This window comes from Protopterus annectens, chromosome 1.part1 (genome assembly GCF_019279795.1).
Source record: "Protopterus annectens isolate FY-2018-M chromosome 1.part1, PAN1.0, whole genome shotgun sequence".
In the NCBI taxonomy this organism is placed as follows: domain Eukaryota; kingdom Metazoa; phylum Chordata; order Ceratodontiformes; family Protopteridae; genus Protopterus; species Protopterus annectens.
In genome coordinates, this window is record NC_056726.1 from 1,144,176,454 (window position 1) to 1,144,204,417 (window position 27,964).

General features: G+C 37.8%; 1 protein-coding gene across 1 annotated transcript in view; it reads right to left on the bottom strand.

The window, feature by feature from the left end:
- Positions 1 to 27,964, bottom strand: part of LOC122815756 (asialoglycoprotein receptor 1-like) — a 348,015-nt gene that overhangs the window by 41,985 nt on the left and 278,066 nt on the right. The window contains exon 4 of the mRNA XM_044088521.1: positions 14,982 to 15,124. Within this exon, the coding sequence (XP_043944456.1) occupies positions 14,982 to 15,124 (143 nt within the window). The remainder of the gene's footprint in view (positions 1 to 14,981; positions 15,125 to 27,964) is intronic.

The window sequence follows — 27,964 nt, forward strand, 5'->3', positions numbered from 1 at the left end:
GGGGCCGGGCCACCCTCAGGAAAGCAGAATACACAACATGAATGGGACCTGATGGTATCCCCAGTTGCATGCTACATAAACTCTGACAGGAGCTAAACACACATATAGAAGTGCTATGTAACACTAGCCTGACTACAGGATATGTACCTGTACACTGGCGCACAGCAGCAGTGGTTCCACTCCACAAGGAGGCACCTCAACATACCAATACAATACAACACAATACATTACATTACAATACAATACTATACAATATGCTATTGCCCCTGGGACTACAGCAGCATACTGTTCTGCTACCCTGACCATTGTGACACATGTGGTGTGATGGTACCTGCTGCTGTCACACAGTTACACAGGGTGACTCATATGGCATATTACCTATCTGACTAACATTCAGCAGGGGTATGTGTGACATGTACTCATGGGAGTCTTGCTTCTTAACACTGTGTGGTTTATTTCAGGGTATGTCTTATCTGTGGGTAGGAACTTTTACCTCCACATGTGCTCTCTATTGCAGTGGCATGGACGACACATAGCAGTCATTTAGGTTGTGGATGGTGTGAGGTGTTACTATGGTTGTTGGACATCTGTCATGGGTGTGACTTACGTATGTAAATCCGGGAGTGGTAACCTCTATGTGGGTAGTATATGTGTACTCTGTGGTGTTGTCAGTCACTGTGCATTGGTAATGTGTTTGAGTGCATTGTCACAGTGTTGTACATGTCACTGTGTCCTTCTCCATATCTGTAGCTGTCATGTGAGGTCCATACCATGGCATCCATTATGTGGTGTGGAGGGTACACCGACCTACATGTCCATAGCTGACACACCATGTTCGCTGACACATACCATGTGCAGGTATTCCAGGGATAGTGTGCCACTGTGAATATCATTGGGGCCACTATTGTACACATTTATGACCCTGTTCACCCCTGACACATGCAGTGGTGGGCAGCCAATCACATATCTGGTAGTTACTGGTGTAGGTGATTTGAAATGTGGTATGGTACTCCGGTTTTGACACTGGTGTTCACTCCATGCCTTTGTCACCAGGCACCTGTTGCAATACATCTGTACACATGTGCCTCACTCAGAATTTATATACATCTCTCTCTCTCTCTCTCTCTATATATATATATATATATATATATATATATATATATGTATATAGATATATCTATATATATATATATATATATATATATATATATATATATATATATATATGTCTGTATACATATACACATATATATATATTGATGTACATATATTGCTATAGATGTGGAGAGGGGGGCACAGAGGGGGTGAGAGTGACAGAGGGGGTGGGACAGGGTGTGTTGAAGGTCGTCATATACAGTCATACCTGTAGATAGTCAGATCAGTCTGTCTATGTATATGTATCTACATATATCTATATCTGTATGTGTGCATTACATATATATGTTTGTACATATTCTATCTATCTACATCTGTCTATGTATTCCTACATCTCTCTCAATGTATGTATACATATATGCATATCATATATATATATATATATATATATATATATATATATATATATATATATACACATACATATGTTGACATACATACATATCCATATGATAGACAGGTATATCAACATGTTTGTCTACCATACTGTATACACACACTAACATACTGCTAAACATACATAACTGTGAAACCTACTTTGTACATTGCACTACAACCTACAATCAACCAACATTGATATGTGCACATAGATGCTCTCACATACAAAGGTATGTACAGCCTTCACTGATAGTTGCTGTATGTCCCCTGCCCTTTACACATCTTCATATACATATGGATACAGACCAATGACACATATGGAGGGTTCACAGTATGTAGACCTTTATAGTATTACTTTACATTACCTGTGTTTGTCACAGCTGCTTGTGTTGCCATCTGGTTCTCTGTCCTGCTGCTCCACTTCCCAGTTGTCAGCTTTCAGGTGGCTGTTGCTGAACAATTTGTTTGTGTCTGCTTAATTGCAATTTTCTCTGTCTCTGTCTCTGTCTCTCTCTCTCTCTGTCTGTCTGTCTGTCTCTCACGTCCTTCTCAGGGTGCAATGAAAGTATTGCATGTGTGGATTGGGAGTACAGCATACATTTGTAGGTATCTGCATATGCCCATGTGATGGCCTCTGCACCAATTGTTAGCCAGCATTTGCTAATTGCATGCAGCCAGTTGTGTACTGATTGCAGTTCTCACTGTGATTTCAGAACAGTGCTATAAAAAGGTATGTGAGATAGGCGTAGCCCTTTCAGATTTTAAGGGCAGGGACCATGCTGTTATGCTGTGGACAATGTTCTGTGAGTGTAAAGGTTGGTATCTCTCTCATATTTCCAGCTGTGTTGTAGATTAACATTCCTCCATTCATTTCTCCAGTTTCCTGTACTAACTGTGTATGTACACTAACACCTACAACTACTACTACTGTTAATGTGTGTGTGTGTGTGCTTTCCTTTCACTTTTGCTTGCACTTTGTTGCTAAGGCTTCAATATTTGCCCTTTACAGTCACTACTTGTATGCCTGCTAGGTGTCCTGACTGTAGTGTGCTGCTGTAGCTTTCCTATTTTCCATGTACATTCACACCTTGGAATGCTTGCTATATCTGCTAGGGTGTTACAGCATGCAGTGTGGTCTGGCCATGGTGTGGGCCTTGACATCTATTAGGGTATTTGAGTATGCTGCTGAGCAGGCCCCAGAGACTTTCAGGTTAATCTGTTATCTGCCTCATGGAATGGTACATATCAGTGGGGTACACCCATTAAATTGTCTGGTATGCTGCAGTTGTGACTGTGGGTTAGCATGAGCATATGTATTACTACACTTTTTCTGCCATGCAAGTGGTGAATACTTTCAGGACTCCATAGTTACCATTGCATGTGTTATACCTTTCTGCCTACTGTTTGTACATTTCACATGGAGTCTGTGGGGCATCCCTGTAAGTCATTCACTGTTGCTATGTCTAGGCTCTTAACTATTCAAATATGGTGGTGTCAGACCTGTCATGTGTACAGATATTTGCAGGTTGTCCACATTTCTGCCTCATATTTTGGTCAATATCTCATGCACAGCTTTTTCTGGCAGATCACTCTGGGCTCAAGTCAGAATATAGTGACAAACATTCAAGTTTCAGACTTCATACCCTTCCAAACATCCCACAAAATGCAGACCCTGTTACTCTCTGAACTGTCTGCATTTGTTGTAACATTATTTGTAATGTGTCCCTGGTTTTGGGCCTTTGCTCCACATATTTTATTACTTGGTCCGGATGTGTTCCTGTAAGAGGTTGTGGGGTATGGGCAGTGATTATCCTGCTGTGAGTATGTGTGTGGCTTGCAAGGTGCTATAGTGACATTATTACCTACTAGCTACCAACTAGCATGGCTGTTTCTGTTCACACACTACTATTATGGAAATCCACTAGTTTTGATAGTAATTCTAAATGGCATGCTTTGTGTACTACACATCTATATTCCCTTTACATTCATTCCTACTATTACATGATATATTTATTTTAGCACAATGTTCTTGTATAAGAGTCATGGCTTAGTGGTAAGTCATGCAGACTACTGTTTCCAAGGTCCTGGGTTCGGGACTGCCAGTGGGATTTTATTTTGCTTCTGAACTGACTACAAGACCTGTCAATCAAAGTGACTAAGGCCCTTTTAAGCAGTTGTAACCGGGTTAGCGCTGGTTTGCGCGGAGCTCACGCATGCACACTGGCGTTTAGCTCCGCACACACCCACTTACAACCGCTTAAACGTGCTTACTCTTGCACACACCCGCGCTATTTTCTTTGAAAGAAATGAAAATGGGGAGACAGAAAAGTGGTGAAAAAGGGGTCACAAAGAGGGTAAGACAGTAGGGAAACAAGCTTGGGTTTTGCAGGAGGGATGTAGGTAAGGCCCATAGCTGCCCATTTCTTCATCAGCAACAGCTGTGCATATGTTTGTAATTTGGTGTGACATTTGATACCTTCCACCCCTGAGAGAGGTGTAAGGACAACAGTAATACTTGTTGTACAGCCAATTGTAATTGATAGTTTCCATGTCTGGTAGACATATGTGCGGAATGGGCAGCTATGTATGGGGCGTAATTTTTTTGTGGGTACAGAGTGCCCTTTTTTTTTTTCAGGTGAGAGTGGTATGTCAGGTGAAGGTAGTCGGTACAGCTGGGGAGGTAGGTTGGATAGGTAAACAGACAAGACAAACAAGACGCATACAGGGCGGTGTATGACATGTGTGGGGGGATTACACAATTGACGGGATGGAGGTTTGGATATCCAGAGCCCATGAGCCCACAGATGGCAACAGTGGAACTGATATCCCCACCCATAGGCAGTTGCCACTGTTCCTTCACTGCCCAGGATGGGGCTGTGCTGGGGGCTGTGTAGGCCGGGCAACAGGCATGCCCGTAAGTTGTGCCACCCATGCCTCAAGCTGGCGTAGGGGCTCGAGAACAGAGTCCCGAATCTCCCTACGCACCACAGTCCGGACGCTACGGAGGGTGAGTGGTGGTTCTCCTCCGGCCACACTTGCAGAGGGGGGGTGAGCCCCATATCCTGCAGCGCTTCCACCCGCAGGTGGCACAGGGCCACCGGAGGAGGGTCCAGACTGGGCACTAGTGCCAGGTGCACTCGCCAGCTGAGGTGGGAGAGGTGGGTCTGCTGGGACCCGCCTTCCCTGTCATTCTATGTTTTGCATTATGTCATGACAGTTTGGGTTAGTAACATACAATACCATTCGCAATTAGTTGTAACAGCATGCATTAGTATTCCCATTAACCAAACACCCAGATATTCACACCATTGAACAGTAAGCATAACACATGCATAATTTGAACAGCAATACACAGTCCAACAACATGCAGGGTTGATTGATGGCAACAGGCCATCAGGTTTGGATGTATGAACAGGGCAGATGCATCAATGGACATGCAAATATTTAGGACCCATCAGGACAAATGTCCAGGGGTGTTAATTGTGATTGCACATACCATTTTCACGTGGAATGGAGTATATGTGGTTATAGGGTGGGGTGAAGAAAATATTATTAACACCTTTGAATACCAATACATATGCTGTACATTTCTAATAGCTACAGATATATACACACTACTGTTCTAACTACAGTTTCCTATATGATAACTACTTCACTTTGGTGATAGGACTATTCATGCTACATCAATATACATTTTATTGTTATTCATACACGTTCATATCTGGCTTTGTTCAGCAACATCATCCTGCTACATTTGCTTTATATAGCTATAGACAACTGTGGATGTTTGATATTTCAGACAATCATACTATCTGCATATTGCAGACTGAGAGCAACATATCCAGATTTTGGGATACACATTCCAGCTGCAGCAACACTTTGGACACATTTTGCAGTTTGGTTCTACTTGTCACATTCATTTCATTCTGTACTGACTGCAGTATACTTTATACAGGGGTTATTACTACTTTATTGGTGGATTCATGACTCTTTCTCACACCCTCTCACTTGTTTTCATTTTACTATTCAGGATGGTACTTACTTCTAGGCTATGATATGCACTATGATATTATAGGTGGGGCATCTTTATTTCAGAATTTATTTCATACATTTTCACTGTTCTATTGGGATTTCGGACTGCAACACAGTTTGTAATCAAGCAATACTTGCAAACACTTTTACACTGTTACTTGCACATTTTATTAGTTAGTGACTACACTGCATTCTTTTGCTAACTGTCATACTTTTATATTTCTTTACAGTTACTGGGTGTGGATTACTGACCTGCCTGGTGGCGCAACCGCACCAGCCTATCGCCATAGGCTCATCGGTTCGCAGAACGGACACCTGCAGCTGTAATATAAATGGAGTAATATTGGAATACACATCTCCATAATATCAGCTAATTTAATTTCTTAAATACATAATTAAATGTAACTTACTCAGTAGTGGGGCGTTGGGCATTTGCCGGGCCTCCTGTATCCATAGGTTCAATTGGTCCTGCTTGCATCTCTTCAGGTCTGCATGGTGGTGACGGACCTGCTCACCAGTCCTTGGAATCCCTCTGGCACTGGTAAGATCATGAGCCAACTGGTCCCACGCCTCAGCCCTATATGCTCCCCACAGGACCTGGCCCTGCATGAGTTGGGCCTCATGATTGTGGACTAGGAGCCAGACCATGTATCTCGACTCCTCAATGCCCCACCTCTGTCCTCGAAAGCAACTACCCTCACCTACACCTGACATTCTGGCTGCAAGTCAGTTCTACAATCATTTATGCTGTGTATTCCCCCTTATGGGGCTTATATATACAGTTTTTCCTGCACTTCTCTGTGATTGGCCATTTTGGAATTGTATCCACTTCACAAGACCTGCTTTGTCATGCTCCACTTTCTATTCATTCCTATATATGTGCTATTACTGCATTCCTGAGTACAGCTGTCATAGCTTAGTGGTTTAGTACCTTGACTATGGTGCATGGTATCCTGGGTTTGAACCTGGCCACTGCTTTTTATATTTTCTGACTGTCTAGACAGGCTAGGGGGTGTGTCTGTGTAAAGGCAGTTTTGTTACAGCTTGCTCAACGTTGCCCGTCGGTTAGCTTGTTGGCGCGGTGCGTAGCTCCGCGCAAACGGGGTGCGCTGGTTTAAGCCTCATTTGGCTATCAGCACGCATAGTCATCTCAGCTGAGCTAGGGGCACACAGTTTGAGGGTGTGAAGCCACTGCTCAGCTACGGGCACTTATTTTGCACCTGTTAAACCACTGCTCACCCACAGGCAGATGCACTCACCTTGTTAAACTGTCGCTTAGCTATAGGCACATGTTGCATTTTTTTATTGTTTTGTTTCCTCACATTTCTTCAAAATAAATGGACTATTTCATTACATTTTACATTAAATGTGATTTTATATGTGTACATGTTTGTCAGGGACTTGTTTCGTGCTTATTTTGCTAAAAATAAGAGTTGGTGTTGTGGGGGCTCAAAGCATGAATGCCTGCTCTTCAGCCAACATCTCTACTGCTACGCTATTGCTTTTTGGCTTACTTTGCATATTTAGTTCTTATATGCTTTCCCACTGACTGCTAACTGTAGCTGCGCTACGGGCACGCCCGCGCAAACGAGCGCACTCACGGTTAAACATCTTTACAATTTAAAAAAAATATATAACATGTTCATTTATATATTTTATGTTCATAGTCTGTGGGGGCATGAGTTGTATTGTGTTTATTCACATTTCCGTGGACTCTGTTGTGGGTGTTTACTTTGGGCACTTTTACACTTCTGGGGGCGTGTCCGCTTGCAGGGCTCGGCCTACGGACACGCCCCCTACTGTCTTACATGGACCGTGTTAGACTTAGGTGTGATTCAGCATGCTCTCATGAATATGCAAAGCATGCTGACATCACTCTGTTTAACTGCAGCCTCCGTGTAAGAGTTATAACTCTTACACGGAGGCTTCATGAATCCTTGCCATTCACTTATTCATTGCCTGGCTAAAAGTGCCTCAAGCCAAGACAGATTATACATTTTTACTATTTTTATGCAAAAATGATCTCCATCAAAAGCACAACTACCAATACAAATGTACATTTTAATCAATTGAAATTAATGCCTTTAAAAAGGCAGATGTAAACAGGTTATGAGAAGTAAACTTCAGAAAATATACTGTCAGTTTGTTACTTTGCTCAAACTCAGCATGAAATTGTTAGCTAAAGGTCAACAGAATAGAATGTAAGATTAATAAAGCTAACATCACATTTAGCTTAAGAAAAACTGCACATCACATTAGAAGGTCTTGAGTATTCTGTTATGAAAATGTCATGAAGATGTAATTATAAGATATTAATCTATAATTTTCAGTCAGAAAGGAGACATTTCTAAATGTGGAAAAATACAGAATATAAAGTAAAGCATATAAATCATGGATAATTGAAACAGCATGTATGTAAGGGGCAGAAACATGTTCTGTGTATTATCTAGAATACATGATAAAAGAGAGAGAGAGAGAATGGAATTGGCAGAGTTTGCATTTTCTTACTACAGACCCATATATTTGTGATATAACATTTACAACAGCTGTTTTATTTTCTGCATTTATGTTGCAAAACCTATATTACACGTAAAACTATATTGAATTCTCATTAATCTTTAGTTCCTGTGTAGCACAACGAGACAGATAATCTAATTTCTTCCCACCAATTAATACAAATAAAATGATCATATAAAGCTGGATGAAAAGAATGAATGAAATGCTTTAGGCAGCATTTCTGTAGCTGAAGCTTTGCAACTTGCATAAAAATAATTTCTACCTGAATCCAGTAAGGCTGTTAAGTTTTCCAAAAAGATTGTGGAGTGTAAAGCCACTGGTAAGCATATTATTATTGGATGATGTAAATTGGACTTTGTGTATGTGCAGTCAGGCACTCAGCTGTAATATTTGTCAGTCAGTCCTAAGTTAATAAACTGTACTGACCCTTCTGTGGTGCTTTGCTTACTTATTATCTACTTGTTTTTTTTTTCCCTCAGAGATTAGAAATTCTCCTAGTAGTTTAATATATCTGTATTTCTGTTTAATATATTCTGAGCAAGTGACCAGGCAATTTCTGATTCTATGTCATCTACCCTGATGTCTGGAGAGAAATTGTTCATATTGCCTGATTTGCGAAGATTATGCTATGAAACTGGGAAAAAAGAAAGGCTTGTTCAGCATCTTTCTAATTTCAGAAGGGTGCTTAACAGGCTTTTATTAAGCACTTAATAGGTTTTTCTTAAGCACATCTAACTATTAAACTCTAATCTCATGGTAAACCATCAACAACATCCGGACGAGTAGAGTACAAAGTGTTTCATAACTTTTGAAGCTTTGAAACATTTAGAATTGTCGCAGAGACATTGGCCAGAAAGAAAATAAATGCACCTTTTTTTAGCTTCTGTTCACATAGGGCTGAAAGTTTATCAGTTTGCAGTGTCATGAAATCCTGGATACTCTTACACATTTTTCTCTGCTGACGGCAGTATATCAGAGCATGTGAAGCTCCATGCTGTAATAATAATTATGATCCTGATTTCCCATTGCAATTATTTATGTGTTCTTGACATGCACACCAAGACTTACTTCTTAACCTTCATTTATCTCCATTGTCAATGTGAATTTGTTTGACCCTCGTATTTTAAGCACATGACAACCTGGTTATGATTACAAACTAAACCTCTGTTTAGGGGGTAAGTATGTTTCTTTAATACAATTTGACTCAGAATGCAGCACAGTTAGTTAATGAAAAAAAACAAAACAAAACCAGTCATTCAGTCAGTTGCTCAAAAAAAAAAAACAATAAGTAAGTAAAAGCAGTTACATTAAAGAGTCTTCCTCCATCATAGAGGCCTGGCTGTTTGATACACAGTTGCTTCTATCCCTAAAAAAAACAAAACTGAACCTGTTTATCCCAAAAAATTTAACTGACAAGAAAAGTAATTTCAATGTAATTTCCTCTAACAGCACCAAAATAGAACTAATAAGTCAAACAAAGCTTCTAGGTGTCTCTATTGATGAAAGTTTAAAAAATTATATACATATAAAACAAGCAGTAGAAAAATCAGCCACTTAAAGCAAGGGGCTCTCTTTAGAATCAAACAATACCTCACAGGTAATGCCAGATAAACTGCTGCTTATCCCTATGCTACTTTATTCTGCTGCCATTCTGATTAACATGCAATCCACTCAACTTTCTGTTTTGGGACAGTGCTACAATTATGTGGTCATATTTGTCATCATTATAGAACATATCATTGTCTGGCCCTAAAAAAACTTCATTGGTTAGAGCATAGGCACTACCCTACACCCTCCCAACTAATCACTTCCCATAGACTCATCTGTTATTTAGACAAATGCCCTAATTTGAAAAAAAATATTCTCCAACTTTATAACTCAAGAAGACAGCTGATATCCATTGTCAAGATGTTAATAACTGTTACAAAAGCTGGTGATGCTTTGTACTCCTGTATCCTGCTCAAAATTTGGAACTTCATTCCTCTCGCACTAACACAGCAAAAAAAAAAAAAAACAAGACTTTTAAGGCACAAGTGAGGGAATACTTAAATGTTACCTGGCTCAGTACGTGCATGACTCCTGTACAATAAATGTCCTGCCCCTAACCTTCTCCTTTTCTTTCCAAGCACTATAGCCTTAGTTATTAGACCCAAAATCTCCTCCCTTTCCATCACCTTCCTTCTACCTATCCTAAAACATTCTCTCTCACCTGTTAATACTAATCCGCCATTTTCCTTCTTTTCTCTCCTTCCATCAAGTTAATTTCCAAATGTGTTTTATAGCTGTGATTAATGAGTGATATTCTGTTTAAATGTTGTATGTTTGTGGATTACTTGTATAACTCTGGTTATTGTGTTCTTTATAGAATGTTTTTTTTCCCAGGTTTTTATCCTCAGGAAAATTTTCAAAGCTCATTACATGATACTGTTATTAATTAACAATGTTCTGTTTAAATTTTGCATATGGGTTTGTTACTTGTATATCCATAATGTTGGATTGTTTTTCCTGGAGCTTTTCTTCACAGGCCTCCACAGAAAAAAGGTAGCTTTCTGCACAGTCAGACTATCCCGGTAAACAAATGTAATAAATAAATGAATAAATAAAGTAATAAAAGCAAAATGGACCATTAGATTCTTGGTTAAGTGTATAGCACTTGGTACACTGTGCAATAAAACAAATGTATACTGCAATAAATAGCTGTCTAGCATGAGTTGATCATTTTTAGGGAGAAAACATGGGGTATCTGAATCACATTGGTGATATAGCCCAGCAGTAAATGATGCTTGTCATTAAAATACTGAACAGGAAGATGCAAATATTTATAAAGGTGTGGATATGGCCCAGTTCTTCAGCAAGATGGATTTACCGACTGACTTGTTAAAAGCTTAGCATATATTAAAGAAAATGTGTTTTTCTAGTTCATTCTATATTTTAAGGATATTGACATTATTTGGCAATATATTTGCTATTTATGAGTTTATTCTTTCTTTTAGAAATTATTTCAGCAGTTTTCAAGAAAAAAAAAGACTGAGTGACATCTAAAATTGTTTATCTTCATATATATATATATATATATATATATATATATATATATATATATATATATTTACCACATTTAGACCCTCCACAGAAGCAACAGAAACATTTCACATTTGAATACTAACGTTTGCTTTCTCATCTCTGGTCAGCTTTCCATTTGCAGTACCTTCTAATTGCATTTTCATGACCCTCAATGTCCTGAATCATGCGGGTAGGAAGATACTCTTTACATTTCAGTTGCAAATTCTACACATTTTCTTTTCCATTTATCTCCTTTTTACATGGATAGGGGGTTGGGGGTTGGCATAATAGTTAAGTTTTTTACCTTGCAAACACATGGAACAGTATTTGATTCTCACATTTGGGAAGTATTGGTAGACCCTGTGGAGTCATTAGCCTAATAATTATCCATCTACAGAGTTGGCGATTGTTATAATGGTTAAGATGGTTTCCTTACAGTGACAAGGTACTGGGCTTGATTCTCACATTTGAAAAGGAAACTGCCTAAGCTTAATATAAGCCACAACTGCATCTAGCCTAGTACTTATCTATAATCCTATGAACAGATAGGATTAGACAAAACAGATCAGGTCTGCTTTAGTAAAAAATCACTTTTCAATATTAGATAAAATGTTATTTGGTCAAATGCTGCAAAGTGCTTGTATAAGTGAAGTCTGATATGTTTTATTGGTGTAATCTTCACAAAAAGACACTATTCTAGATTTTTTAGCTTGTTTTAGTGGTTTTCTTGGGTCTGGCAAAACCTTGTTCTTCATAGTTTTGTTTCAGTATATTGATTCTCAAGGTAATAAGCAAGATTACAAGATTACCTGTGTTCTCATGCCAAAGAAACACATACATTTCTGATTTTACAAAGCATACATATAGCTTTGCAAATGTGTTAGCATGAAATAGGAAAGAAAGAAAAATACATCACACATTAAATACATTTCTCTACCCTGGTATGCTCAGTGAAGCAGTATTCACTGGTTACATGGCAGAAGGTAAAGGGCATCCAATCAAAAAGTGCAAAAATATGTAAGGAAAGCTAGGTATGTAGTTAGTGTCTATGGAAAATGAAAACAAAGTTAAAGAAAAGCCGTATTCTACCATTTTGAAACACCATTCTGACGTCATATATGGCTGAGCAGTCTCATGTTTTGACACTCCTAAAAGATATATTGTTAGGATAAAGGCTATCATGTGCATTATTTATGAGGCTACATAAGACAAACATATTGATTATTCAACATTTAATTTAAAAGTGCCATGATCTAGCCCATTGTATACCCATGTGCTATACCCCTTAAAGGTATACTGCACCTAATGCCCATATAATGGATACTAGGCTTAACTTCAAGTAATTTCTGATCAATACTCTAAAGTATTATCACAAATCCATGATGTTGCTGTGAAGTCCCCACTCTGGTCAAGGAGCCTGAATCCTCACCACTGACACTGTAGAGGGATGTTCACTTGGAATACAAATAGATACACCCAGTATTTCCAGATACAGGCCTCTCTGCATCAAGCACAATTTCCCTTAAGAGCACACAGGACACAAATGGTGCCAGACTCCAGGTCCCCAATAAGGCTCCCCACTGGTACTATGAAGCCAGTGCTTCACATCCCTGCCCCAAGTATCTGACACACACACTCTTTGAGATTTAATTTATACACACACACACACACACACACACACACACACACACACACACACACACACACACACACACACACACACACACACACATGCTTGGGAAATAGTGGCACAGGTTACCTGCTCTACTAACTTTGCCCAGACTATAAGATAGTTTCACTGCCACCGGTCAGTTACTATAAAAGGGTACCCAATTATATTGAGTGAAGTTAATATTATTACAAATTGTAATGTTGGCCAAACAGCAAGGCTTCCAGGAGTGGACAGAGTTATCACCCAATAAATATATGCAAATACTCTCAAAGCTTAAATATTTTCTAAAAAGGACCAGCCACAATGAAAAGTTTAAATATATTTAATAATAAATAATAAAAAAACAAGAAAACACTAAATATCTATTTACAGTAAACACCAGCGTTTCAGTCATAGGGAATATTAAAAGTAACACAGATGGAAAGTTTCACACAGTTATAGAAAAACAGCATTTAGCTAGTCTCACTAGCTATTCCTAACTGATGTAGAGAATTATTGCTCTTACTGTATAGAGCAAGGTAAGATGATGTGGGTGAGTGGTCCTTGTTGTCAGATCCAAGACAGAATACAGAATGCTCCTGAGACTTCAGTTTCCTCTAATATTAAAACATCATTTCTGTACAGAATGACATCACATACATCTGGTCATCTGACTCTGTTTCCCACACTATCCCCTGTCACTAGAAGCTGCCAGGGTTTTAGCACCTATGTGCTACCATGCATACAGATAGAGCTTTGCTCAGATTAGAAGCAGCTGCTGGAAGTCATAAAACCATAAAACCCTTTTACTGTTCCTACAGGAGCTACCAACTATTCTCTATCACAGACATTGCATCTCTGGCTCCATTCAAAACTGTGTGATAACATCTTTAATCCATAAAGTAATTTAATTTCAAGCATATTTGTCAAAGTCAGGTGGATTAACATTAATCTCTTCACTTCCAGTATATGCTGTTACAATGTATACATTTAAACAGTTAGAATAATGCATGTATAACTGTTTTCATTCCAGCAGGGCACACTGTTGATACAGTTTAATACAAGCAAACCTCACAAATAATTTTTCAGCTGAAGCATCTGAACAAATCAGTTTGATATACAAATGACATATAATGATTTGCAAAATTCCAGCTAGCTTTGCTGGTTTATGTTACAAATCATTTGCTCTATTTCTCCTGACATGGCTGGCAGTACCTCTTATTGTCAAAATCCCCTTGACTTTTTTAACTATCAGTATTGTGGTATTTAAGAGACATCTTTTTTTCTCAAATATTGGATTTGATGTATTTAAGCAGAAGGGGTTGTTGAGGGCATAAGCCTGAAAGTTGGAGTAGCAGACAGTAAACCCCTCTACAAAAATAACTTAATAGTGAAGCAGCAAGTTTTGATAGTCCCTGTTTTACTATCAGTCATCTACTTAGTAGCTATAAGTCAAAAACTAGTGTATCAAGCTTTGTCCATTGAAGCCCACATAACATCAGTGTGTTGCTGATTTCAATGCCTAAGCCTTTAGGTCAGAATCTAAAGTTTTTGTTCTAGTTATCATGTTTTGCTTGAGCTCGATACTTAGTATGTGAAAGAGCTGCTGTTACTGTATTAGCTGTCTTGACTTTTCTGCTCTTCTTTCAGGTAAGTATTAATGACTTTCAGGTATTATACTATTTCCTCTTTCAATAGACAAGTTGGTTGTACTCTTTATTCTAAAATTTTTACCTCTATAGATATCCAATTTTAGTTCATTACAGTACACCTTGCTCTGTGTTAAACTGACACAACCTCCATTTTGTTTCTGTTTGTATTTCATAACAAACTGATGGCCACTGATATGTAAGCCCAGAGCTCTGTCCTTGCTGCATTTAGCAATTCTACTTAAAGAACTTGAATCACATTGTGACATGACAGCTGCTTTTTAGTGGTTTTAGTCAGATTTAACAAATTCACTGAATTCCTAGATCCTGTAGGCACCAGTCATAAGGATTTTGTTGCAGAATTTATATTCTTACAGGTGACAATCAACCTGCCTTTACCCTTATGTAAATACCCACTCTGGAATTTCATATCTTACACCAAACAGGATTTCAATAATTGTGTTTATGAAGCATGCAAAGCAGCAAAAACAACTTCACCTCCTTTCTCAATTAAAATATATAACAAACATAGAACTTACTTGCTCAGGACCTGTGTTGATTACAACAAGATGGGACTTTTTTTGCTCACAATATTCTTTGGCATTTTTCCAGGTGTCTTTCTTGTTGGAGAACGTGTAACAGTTTTTAAAAAATATCCAGCCTTTAGGGCATTCTTTTGGCACTAATATATATATATGATTACAAAAAAAAATGTTAGTCACAATCATGTTCCCAATTTCTGTCCTAAAATAATTTCATAATAAACACTGAATAATGCATACAATGTAATTTAATGCTAAGTACATATGGCATATAACAAAAAGATTAATATATTATGGGACTAGCAGCAGATCTTTTCTTGGGTATATATTGCCTCTGGACATTTCATGGAACTATGTCCTTGCATGTACCTGCCCCATATTGAATATGCTGTGCAAAGACACAGAGAAAAAATGACTACTGAGAAGTTCTTCTTTATGACCACGGGTGCCTGGTCAGTAAGTAGGACAAAGTGATATTACTCTTTCACTCATTCTTAGGACAATCTGCACGAAAACAACATGATACACAATTACTTCATAATTTTATTTCTTTTGTTTAATTTAATGTTTTTCTTTTAAATACATTGTTGGTGCTATTAAGAAATAGTCTGTTTTGGGGATATCTCTGAGATGCTATTTATACACACAAGGAAAAAATTGACAATGACATGAAGAAAACTTCCTTTTCCCATGGATATATGAAGTATATATTAATTGATCAGTCTGATAGTTGGTGCAGAGTTTAAGGATGTCAGCTTTAATACCTTTGGTCCAGGGTTTGATTCCCTCACCCTCATTTGCCTGCTGTGTGACCTTGAGCAAGTCACTTAACCAGACATTGCTCCGGGGTCAGCTCTGAAGAGGGACTGTGTGTCCAGTGACCTACATGGTTAACAAATAGGCATTTCTTTTTATTATTATTGATTTCACCTTCATGGCATCTAACATCCACATGCACAATTCAGTAGCAACAGAGATGAGCAAAAATGACATAGTTTAAATCCATACCATGGGTGCAAGGATTTATGTGAAAAATGTGAATGAAATGGTATAAATGGAAGCTGAATAAAGAGAGAGTATAGCAAAAGGAAATGATGACATGCATGCCTAGTGAAACTATTAAAGGAGTCACGTTGATAAAATGATGTCAACTTGAAATGGATGTCTGAGCTTAAAAGCAAACAGATGTATCAGATGGAGCAAAGAACAGGTTAGATTGGTAGAGTGATGATCACAGAAAGTTCTTGACTGATTAAACCAGAGGCACTGAATCAGTGATGCCTGTATTAAGTGCTGCAAAATTCATCTGTAAGGAAAGAGACAGTGTCTTTCCTCGAGAGGTATTTGTTTTAGAAACATGGATAAAATGGTTATTATAATTTTCTGAAAATGATCCAAATGCTATTTTCTCACATTCAAGAATGGTGACATTACAACACTTAATTTAAAATACTGAACGTTTTTGAAATTTTTTTGAAATGGGGAAGAAAATGAGCTGCCTAGGTAAAAATCTTAGTTTGCATCAATTAAACTTTCGAACCTTCTAATGCTGATTGCTTTTCTAGCTACAAATGAAAGATTAAGGATATGTTTGCATATATTTAACAAATGATTGTCAAAAAGATGCAACATTTATCTAAAAAAGTGATGTCATGAGAGATATTTCCACAGTCTGTAAAGCACCTTGATTGTGAAGTTTATGCCAAAGGTAAGTAGGAAAGCTATATAGACAATATACGTGCATATGATTAAGAAATATTTCCAGAAAGAGATGAAGTTATATATGAAGCTGAAGTCATGAAAGATATTTCTGGAGTTTGGAAAGTGTCTGTATTGTGAAGGTTAAGCTAAAGGTAGAAGGGAAAATGGCACATTTCTTTCTGAGTATAATGAACGTACGCTGTAAGAGAACAATTATGAAGTAATGACAGTATGGCCAGGGGAGGGTGTAGGATAGTAGATAAATGGAAATGTAAAGCAACAAATTTATAATGCATTTTGTTAAAGGATCAATGAGTGTAACAGTATAACAATGCTTATTCTCTGGGGAAATAGGACATGCGCATGACATATAATAATCTTGAAGCAGAGGACAAAAATGAGAGAGAAGAAAACATAATGGGTGGTGCTGACTCCTCAGACACAAACGTAGAAATGATAACATTGGCTAGGAAGAGATAGAAAGTCAAATTCAGGTAAAGAAGAGAATGAATGACAAAGGAGAAAAAAGCCATTAAATACAGCAAAATAATAGCCAACATATGAAAATAAAGAAACAGAAAAGGAGATGTGAGAAAATGATATGTAGGGAAGAAGGCGTGGTATAATGATTTTACGGAGGTATCAATGCTTTTGAAAAAAAAAACAGATGATAAAGGAAGTTTAATAAGGGTTACAAGTAAGAACTCTCCATCTTCAAAAGAGTAGTAGAGATATGAGGGGACAAACAATGTGACATGATTCAGAAGGCAACATTTACCCTTACCAAACCCATATTGGCCTATATCTAACAGAAGAAGGTCCCTTGTGTCAGTCGGGATAAGATCTATAAATATCTGTGCATTGCATATGATACTTGTTTCACTGATGCATCTAAAATTATTTGGGTCTAATGTGACTCCTGGTGGTGGAAGGACCCAGAACATCATGTATCTTTTGGATAAGGGCATGGATTTCAAATTACTGGACAAGATGTAGACTAACCTTTATAAATATTTGCAAGAGAGTAACAGAAAATAAAAAAGAGTGAAGGATACAACTATTTGTAGTGAATTTGAATTTCCTGCCTTGCAGGGCAATATTCCCACATAAATGTCTTTCGGTTTTTCCCGGTTAGGCATCACCACAGCAGAACTCCGGTCCGCTCATGATTGGCAGTGGATTTTACGGTGCTGAGTTACCAGTCCGATACCCAACCTTCAACAAAGGCACTCCCATTCACGCTCGCACCTACCTGCATGTCTTTAACATCACTCGACCGTGGGGAGGACATGCAGACTCCACACAGAAGGCGCTCCAGCCGAGAATCGAACGGGAGAACCCTCTTGCTATGAGACGACAATACTAACCACTGCACCACCATGGCTATTAAGTTCCCACATAAATAATTTATTTATTTAAGTCCATAAGAACAGCTAGTGGAAAGCCAGTTTGTCTTTTCAAGAAAATGCAGTAGTGGTTTTGACTAGGGGAAATGTTAATGAATCTGCAGATTTTCATATATATGTTTAAGGACAAATCTGCATCAATCATTTGGTGATATTAGAAGGCTGATATAAGCACTTCATCCTTTAATAATAGTACCATTGGTTAAGAGACTGAACAATTTTTGTCAGGGTCTAATGCCTGTACAAGTCGTTTTTTGATAGAGTGCCATACATGTTAAGCTAAAGTCAGATATGGATCAAGCCATACATAGGTACAGTAGAAAAGTTACACTGTTTTAATGTAGCTATCATTTAGAGTAGCTCTGCTTCAGTTTGAAGTGAATTAGCAGCATTTTTAATATACTGAGTGACACGAGCCTAGCGAGCAGCCAATAGCATCGCCTATCATGTCTCAATCCTTATAAATAGGTCAGTCTAGGAATCCCATGCTCCCTCTCTCTGAAAAACGTCACCCATTATCTCTCGGAACAAAAGAGGAAATTCAACAGACATTAATAATTTTAGATCTATAGCGTTCTTATAACCCCTTTGTAAAATACTTGAAAATGTGATAAAAAAGAATTACTAGACTATATCCTGCAGGAATAAATCCTATCCCCTACACTACATTATTTCCATCTTTCCTGTAGTATTAGCACTGCCCTTATAACTGTAAATAAACACTAGAGATAATGGCAAACTAGTATCTTCCTTATTTCTAGACTTGTCTATAGACTCCAGAACAGTTTGTCACAGCAAACTTCTACTTCAAGTGCCCTGACTAAGTCTGTCTCAATTCACACTTCTGTGGTTCAAAAGCTACCTTACCTCAGTCAGTAAAATGGCACTCCATGCTCTCTTCTTACTTCACTGTCAGCACAAGTATACCACATGGCTCTTGATCCCCTCCACTTTAAAATTTTCACCAACACCCTCTATACATCCACACAACTGGCCACACTAATACAATACACAGATGATTCCACTCTCATTTGCACATTTGACAACATGGTACACCTCCAAAAAATTACTCAGGAAGCTTTAACAGCTACTGAAAGATGGCTTCATAACTCACAACTCATACTCAACCCAAAAAAGACCAAACTACTACTTTTTCACCGTAATCCCTATCTCATAAAAAACAAAAACTAAGGTACTCTCTCTCTCTTGATAATACAGTAATTGAAGTATCTTCTTATAGCAAATTATTAGTGGTGATAGTGGATGATAATCTTACATTCAACCAGCATATACATACAGAATTGTATAAGAAAAACGCATCAAAATGAAGGTATGGTTTACAGAGCCAAAAAGCTTTCTCACCAATGCAGAAAATACTCCTTTCAGAACCCACCACTGTATAGCACTCAAGCCTAAATTGGTTAGAACTGCCCCATCAGCTAACATATATACAGCTTCTTACACCTATAAAATTACTACTAGATGTTTTACCAGCTTCTTACCACTATCTCTTCTAGTTTAACCAGTTAAAAAGCCCCCATATTGTGCTAGGAGTGCTTGATTATCCAGATTAACACTGCTGGGAATTAGGTTAATGTTCCATCTTATTGTGTTAGTTTCTTGAGCACTGTATATGGATCACAAATACTGTTGCAAACCAAACTGTTACACGTTGTTTGAATCTAGATAGTGCTTTATTAGTGTGTGATACGCTGTATCAGTGTCTGTATCAGACCTTGCTCTGCTCATATTACTAGCTAGAATAAGAAAGTAGTATATATTTATACCTTATCTAGTTCCACTTTTATTGTTTGAAAATGTTTTTTTTTTTTATGTGTACTGTATAACTTATTAGCTTAGTCCTTAATTAAGCTATAGTAGTAGATAAAAGTGCATTTTAAATTGTTACTGATTTTTTGTTTTCCTGTCCATCTTTTTCTATCTTCTTCCATACCTCTCTGTTTGTTACTATTGCTCTCCTCCCTCCATCCCATCAGCCCAAGTATATTCCCTGGAGCCCCATTGCATTTGCATTGTGTCCACTAGTGAACATCCCTTCTCCATTGTTTAAAATACTCCAAATGAAGGACCTCCTATCCCTTATAGTTTCTCTCCCTAGTAACCTATCCCACTACACAAACCCTATCCCAAACTTACTTAACGCTGAACTTCTTCTCTACTCTACAAAAATCAAATTACAAACACATATGTATAGCTTCCCTCTATATCCCCAGGAAAATACTCTAACTTTCTTTTCTCCTTTCTTGGCAATCCAGTAACATTAGTAATGAAACCATAACTTGGAGAGACGTATATTAACTGGGGGCCCATCCAGGGCTCCTTCAAACTACCACCAATATCAACCTCTACCATTTCAACAAGCGATCACTGATCAACTTGCAGCCCAGCCAAAAAAAACCCTCATATATTGTATATGGACTGGATCTCTCATCCCCCACTATTTCACCAAAAGTGGCATCCTTCATAACCTTTCACTAAAAACTAACTAAGTTGTGGACTTTTGTAAAAAACATTACCTCTAGACAATCTGCAGTCTCTACTCAAACAAACATTCTTAAAATTACTGACTCCCCAGCTCCCCTACGGAAGAAGAGAAAAAAAAATCATCAGCCCCCTTATATCTAAAACTACTCTTCTACCATGAGACAAAGAGACAAAGTGTGGGCATAATAAACAAACTCTGACAAAATAGCAATCCCATATTTCCTACCCCCACAAACAAAAGCAAAACAACCCCATATCTCATTCCTATTCTTTCCTCTCCAAAACACCCCTACGCCCATCTTCTCCTCCTCCTCTATTCTAACTACTTCCTCACCCCGTAATCTCTCCATCCACACCCTACTACCAATCCACCAATTCCACCCACACTTCTATCTACCCTATCCTCACCTCTACCACCCCCAATTCTCCCTGCCCACAAATTCTACTCACTTCTACCCCCTCTCCTATCCCTAAATCCCACATACTCCACTGCTATTAAATGCCCTTCCATTTAATTAAAACCTTTAACTCTTTTCCTTGATCTTCTATTTAATGCTGCTCTGAACATTGCCCTACCTATAGGCTCCTGATCACAGCCTTCTACAGTTCCACCATATTAAACCTGAAACAAAAATTATACCATTACATACCTTACACAAAGGTCCAGTACAAGAGGCCGGTACTCCAACCACAAACCAATAATTTCAAAACCATTACAAAATGAAATCATTCAACATTGCCTCCAACCAAATCTCCCTCATTTCAAAAACAATCCAACTATCCCTAATTCTAGCAGACCTCTCCCTTATAACCCTAACTCAGACTTGCTTCAATCCTAATCATAGCAATACTCAAACTGCCAGTCTCCCTCCTCTGGAAATCCTCCTTAAAGCTCCCAGACCTTCTTCTAAAAGCCCTACCTTAACTCTTGATCCTTTCCTAACTAAGAACTATCTCTCACAGCCTCTCCTCCTCTAACCTCTCCAACTCTTCTCTCTCTCTACCTCTCCTATGAACTTCACTCTTTCAAAATGGAAACTAGCAACTGAAATCTTTCAGTACCCCTAAGCCCCTTCAAGAACCTCCTTACTGAAAATCCAGGCCCGAAATTCAATTTATTCTCTACCATACTTCCACAATCCTTTCTCTAGCATTATCAATATGCACTATCTTCTACTTCTATCTAAATACATGCCTCTCTCTTCTCCTATCCACATCCACAAAACAATCTCTCTTCCGCACTCCACTTCACTCCAACAATGGATGACCCATCAATCATCTATTCTTCAATGCCACCAAGACCAAATTAATGTTACTTACTCCTCAAACTCACTCCCCAACTTAGCTCCTCCCTTTCAAATAACCTCAGACTCAACTCTAGTCAAAAAATTTCAGAGACAAAACTACTTGGGGTCCAACCACCTTGGGGTTAAATTTAATTCCCACCTAAAACAAAAACAAAAAAAAAAAAAACAAAAAAACTACTGTAAAAACAAAATAAAAACCTCACATCCACCACTAAAATCACTCACTACCTCCCCTTCCTTCTCCTCCCCCTACTCCCTCTTGCCCCACTACTTACTAATCTTCAGTGCTTGTTAAAACTAAACAGCTTACTAAACTTGCTAAAAATAAAATTAAATTAAATTCACCACTGTAAGTCTTCCCATCATCTCTCCCTCCATAAACTAAAATGGTTAGAACTTCCCAACTATCTTACTTACTTAGAACTAACTCTAGCCCACAAGCTTATTCTAAACCCCTCCCTCTCCCCTTCCCTGTCTCTCCTTTTAAATGCCTTCTTCCAAATAGAAAATAAGGTTCTAAGGTTCCAAAATCAAAATCCTAAATCTAAACCTAAACCTCCCCTCCCTAAAAACCAGGCACTTTCTTTCTTCTTGCCGCCTCTGAACTCTCAAAACCTCTCACAAACAATTACATTACTAACCACTCTACCTTCTTCAAAGTCTTTTTCTTACACCTAGCATCTCAATGATGCTCTTGCACCCACCCACATAACCAACTCTACCTAATGCATGTTTTGCTTTTGTTCCTTTTGATAGCCTGTACCAAGATTGTTACTGTCAAATGTTAATGTACATTTATGTTTTGCTTATGTTCTTTTGATAGCATGTACCTAGATGTTACTGTCAAATGTTAATGTACATTAGCTTTTCTCCCAGACTCCATTGAAAACGGGTTCTTCATAAAATTATCCAGCATCCATCTGCCTGTCCAGCACTAAAAAACATTCTAGACAACTATGTTCACAGTTGGTCACTGCAATCCACTGACTAAAAACTCCTGCCTGTCTACAAAACTATCAAATCTGCTGGGCATTGTCTGTGCTCCTTACCATCCCTTCCTCACTTACTTCCTAACTGCTATCTAATTCTCTTCCCTGACTTTCTGCCTAAGTATACCATAAGCCTGTTTTTCCCACACTTCATGTTGCAGTTCCTATTTGCATTAGACTAACTCATCTTTATCTTAACCAGTGTTTTTATATTATGTCTAATTTGATATAATTATTTAAACTGTAGATGCTTTAGTTTTATTTTTAAAGATTGTAAAATTATTGTTCTTAAAATGTTTTGTAATAATTTGGAACTTTTCTCCCCAGGCTGTCTTCTACCCTATTGAACTTTCCCGATAATCAAATGTCAATAAATAAATATATGAGCCATGTGTGTGTGTGTGTGTGTGTGTGTGTGTGTGTGTGTGTGTGTGTGTGTGTGTGTGTGTGTGTGTGTGTGTGTGTGTGTGTGTGTGTGTGCGTCTACTGCTAAGACCATGGTTTCTAAAACTGTCACAATGTCATTATAGCTGCATGAACTAATTTGGTAGATCTGTCTGAGAGACAATGTGCAATTTCCTCTGTTTAAAAGACTATTTATGCTAGAAAGGTAATTACTTATTAAAAGGGTAAACCAGGGCATATTAAGTCACACTGGGACACATCTGCCTTGACTGGATGTAGATAGGATTGGCACTTTCTAGTTTGCATATTGAAAGTCTATTTTTCTGTATCACTGCTAAACCACTGTGATAAATGTTGATTTAGGCAATGGTGCTAGTTCTTTTAAGAACCCTTAAGGAATAACAAAAACAAAGGCCTTAGTAAGGATAATACAAAAAGCCTCTGTGAGCTGTATCTTTCCTTATAACAATTAATTGTGAAGGACAACACTAGTGGTATAGCATTGCACAAATTTTGAGAACCATACTGGTGCATAAAATGTAGTCCAGAGTTGTACAAAATTATCTTCATTTGTTATGATACAGCTTTTTCCTGAAGAGCCACTGAGAGGCAGTTTGCATGGGCATTGCTACATGTGATCTGTCCAGATGTTATGGACCCTGCCTAGGATAAGTGTGATTGAAGAGGCCTTCCTTAGACAAAGGAATATTCTTGTGGAAAGTGAGCTGTTAATAACAGGGAAGAGGTCAGCACTGAACATGCTCTTTGAACTTCAGTGCAGTCCATCAGATCATAAGTGATCAGTGTAGGGTATTGATTTGAACCAGTATTTGATAGAGTAATATGCATCTTTTACTGACATTGACTGAAAGCTAACTTTGAGGCAATACCCCAAAACATTCCGAGTACAATGTTATGGGAGCATGCCTTCCTGGCAAAATGCTGCAAAATCCTCTGTCGCTAAAATAAAAGTATAGGCATTATGTTGCATAACAGTTATGTTGTGTTGGGAAAGAAGGCAAAATGGCAACAGATTACTGCAGTACTTGAAGGACTTTTTTAATTCATCCAGGAACATTTGCTACCTTAAATTCATGTCTGCATAGATAGGGGTTGCAGTCCACACTTCTGACATTTCTGTGCATTACTGTTTTGTGCTGTTTTTTTATCAAAATCTTTGGTTGTTCTAGCTGTCAGGCATTTGTTATCTGACCTTAGCTCTCTCAGAATTAGCAGTCTCAATATTTTCCAGATCAACAACTCTAATATAAAGGAGAATATTTGTTATATAGTTTGTAGTACTAAACTCACTTAAGCTTGTAATATGAAGCATTTTGAAACTGCCAGCTTGTGAATCAGTAGCAAAGTGTTGTCACTTTAACATCTTGTTGTTATCTGTTTTCAATGTTACTACTACTATACCTAAGCTTATGTAACCAGACAAATTGATTTTTCTTAATAAAGAAATGTAATGATTCTCTGGCAACCTACTGAGAGTTATTTTCAATGATTCTGCAGAAATGGGGAGGGGCATTTAAAATGGTCAATTTTATTTGTATGTCCTGAATTTGCTGAAGTGGTGTACCTGCCAAATAGTTTGATAGCTTGAGATTTAAATGTCTGCTGAAACAAAATCTTGTCACATTTCTACTGCAGACCTGGAAGAACTATACAGTTTTTCAGATATTCTTTGTTCTACAATGCAGCCTGTGACTAAAAGGGAGCTAAGACCAAGAAGTCTAAATCATTTACATATTAGTGATGAAAGTATCACTGAAACAAAGTGAATAAGCAGTGTGAGAGTATCATCTTTCAGAGCATTTTTATTTTTTTCTGTACAAGAATCTGATACAGATTCAAGGGTTAAGTATATGTTCTGCAATGTTTCTGCTTATACTACCTTTCATACGAATAAATCTGAGCATTCTTGTTATAATCAATTAATCGTTCAGCAATTTGATTGCTATAGGATAAATCCAACTAACATCTCTTTTTTCTATATACTGACTATTTGCTACATATACCAATAGGGACTGAAGGCTTTCTCATGGCCCTTCACTCTTTACTGTCCTTTTAGATGCAAATCTCCAGTTTTCCAAATAGTAGGAATTTCTGAATGATAGAAAGACATACAGATCAATCTACTGGACTTTTCGGGTATATTCTCCAAAGCTAGGAAGTGGAACCCTTTTAAAAACCCTCAGCTCTTCCCTGGGTGAAACCACAAAAGACATAAGTCCCCAATGTATGTGCGAGATATCCAGTAATGTAGCAACCATTTGTAGACCCTTAGGAGGATACTGTATCTCACTGGCACTCTACAGGGTGTTGCATAAGAATGTAAGGTGTACAACTTCAGTCAGCGGAGTATTATTTCTGACATGTTGCAAACCCTTGACCTTGTTTTTATAAAGGACACAAAGTCATATCCCACTTTCACCAATCTTAATGTCAGCAATTCAGCAAGGTTCTCCATAGTTCAGTGCTAACAGTATGCAAGAGTGGAGAAGGGGCAGATGTTTTTTAGATGCACATATAAAGTGGGTAAATTTGCTAGATGGTATAACAACTCATCTAAATATGTCTTAGAAGCAGGATCAAACTCCTGATTGTTCAAATATCATTCACGATGAGAGTCAGTTTCTGCAGAAGTTTAATGATTTCCTCTTTTGTACAATGTTAAGTAATCCAAATTATTTTATTCTATGTGATTTCATCAATGATGGATTTGTGGTCCTAATGAAATAATTTAAATATAAAAACATTGGGGATTATTATGGAAATTATTTGTTCTACCTAGAAAATGGATAATCTCTTCTTTTGGTATCTCAAACTTGATCAATTCTAATTTAATGGTGGAATCAGCCTTGTAGTCAGACCACCATCAGCTGGTCTTCTTATTTGCTGCTCTTCCATTAGCAAGTAACTCAGTATAGAGCTGATTTTTTGTAATACTATAGTAAAGAATCTGATTGTTTTTATCATCATCATAATCACCAATTCCCTTTTCCCATTTTCTACATGGGGTCAGGGTATCATGTCAACTGTTGCTATCTCTCTCAGTTCAGTGCCTTTCCTACCTTTTTTAAAAGTCATACAGGGCTATCACAGGTCTACTCTGACACAATCCATCCATCTCTTTGCTGGATGCCCTAATTTCCTCTTGCCTTCTTTTGGTCTTCCCCAAGTCTTCTTCACCAGGCTGTCTTCTGCTTTTCTGCACATGTGCTTGAACTATAGTAATCTGTTCTCTTTGACTTTCCCTGCGATTAGAGCTACTTTGGCTTCCTCTCTGATGCCCTTATTTCTTTGCCCCATAGGGTGCATCCTACCACCCATCTCAGACACTTCATCTCCATCACCTCTAGCTTCCTCAACTGCTCTACCTTTACTGCCTAGGTTTCTGTACCATGCAGCAGTATCAGTCACACCACTGTTTTGACTAACTCTTTTATTTATGCATTTATTTTTGTTTAATGTTTGTTGGCTGTGATAATAGAATGATCCACTAAGAATCCACATCAGCCACTACTATGAAGAAAAAAAGACATTCAGATACTTTAAGAAATTTACACATAATGATGTCTATATAAAAAAATTGCAAGTACATCGAGCAGGAAGAAGGTTTAAACACACTGCATGTTTTACAGTGGAGGCAATCTAGCACATCAACATTTTAACATATTACAATGAAAACAAAGCAATGCAATGCACCCACTTGATTAACAGTGCAACAGGTTACAGTGAAGTTGAATGCACTTGAGAGAATATGGTAGGAAAGGAAGATTATGTGATCAATGGATTAGGGAAATAGAGCAAGCTACAATCTCAATTAGAAAAGTGTTTAAACAAAAAATCTAAACTTTTGGAGATTAGATGCAACCATTTGGTTAGCTTAGAAAGACCTCCATGTTTTCAGTCCTAGTTAGGACAGGGAGTAATCAATATTATATAAATTATTCAGAGGTCTTCAATCAACTCTACTAATACTTGACTTATACTTAATCAGTTCACCAGCAATCCAGCTCAGCCTGATCTTGTGCCTCTTGTGGTATCTGATGGTGGAACTGATAATGCAGACAGCAACATCAATGAGAACATGCAGAGATGATTTGAAGATTGATAAATAGTATACTGCTTCTTCTCTACTGCTTCATCACAATGTAATGGATGAACATTTTGTATTTGAAGAGGCTGTTTTGCTGTTTACATTTTAGCAGGTAAGACAGACATCATCAGGTGACATAGCTTTCACAGAACCTCTATAGGAAAGAACAGGGTTATACAGTCTTTTTTTCTCTAAATCTTTGATTTTGAGAAATTGACTGTCAACTTGTGGACTTGACATTAATAGAGCAAAGCTCATCTGTATATTCTGGGTCCATTTATTTTTTATTTTTTTTTTTTTTTTATTATTTTTTGTATGTTAACATATGACTGGACACAGGTCCTTTTCTTTTTGGAGGCCCCCAGGGAGAAAAGAAAAGAAAAAATAAAAAAACAAAAAAAAAAAAAAAAAATAATAATATATATATATAAAAAAAAAAAAAAACACAAGATTCACAAATGCGTATGGAAGAATTAGCAGTGGCAATTATAGACTAAACAGAAGTTAACAAACCTATGGGAGGTATCTGCTTTGACAGCAAAATAAGAGATACATAATG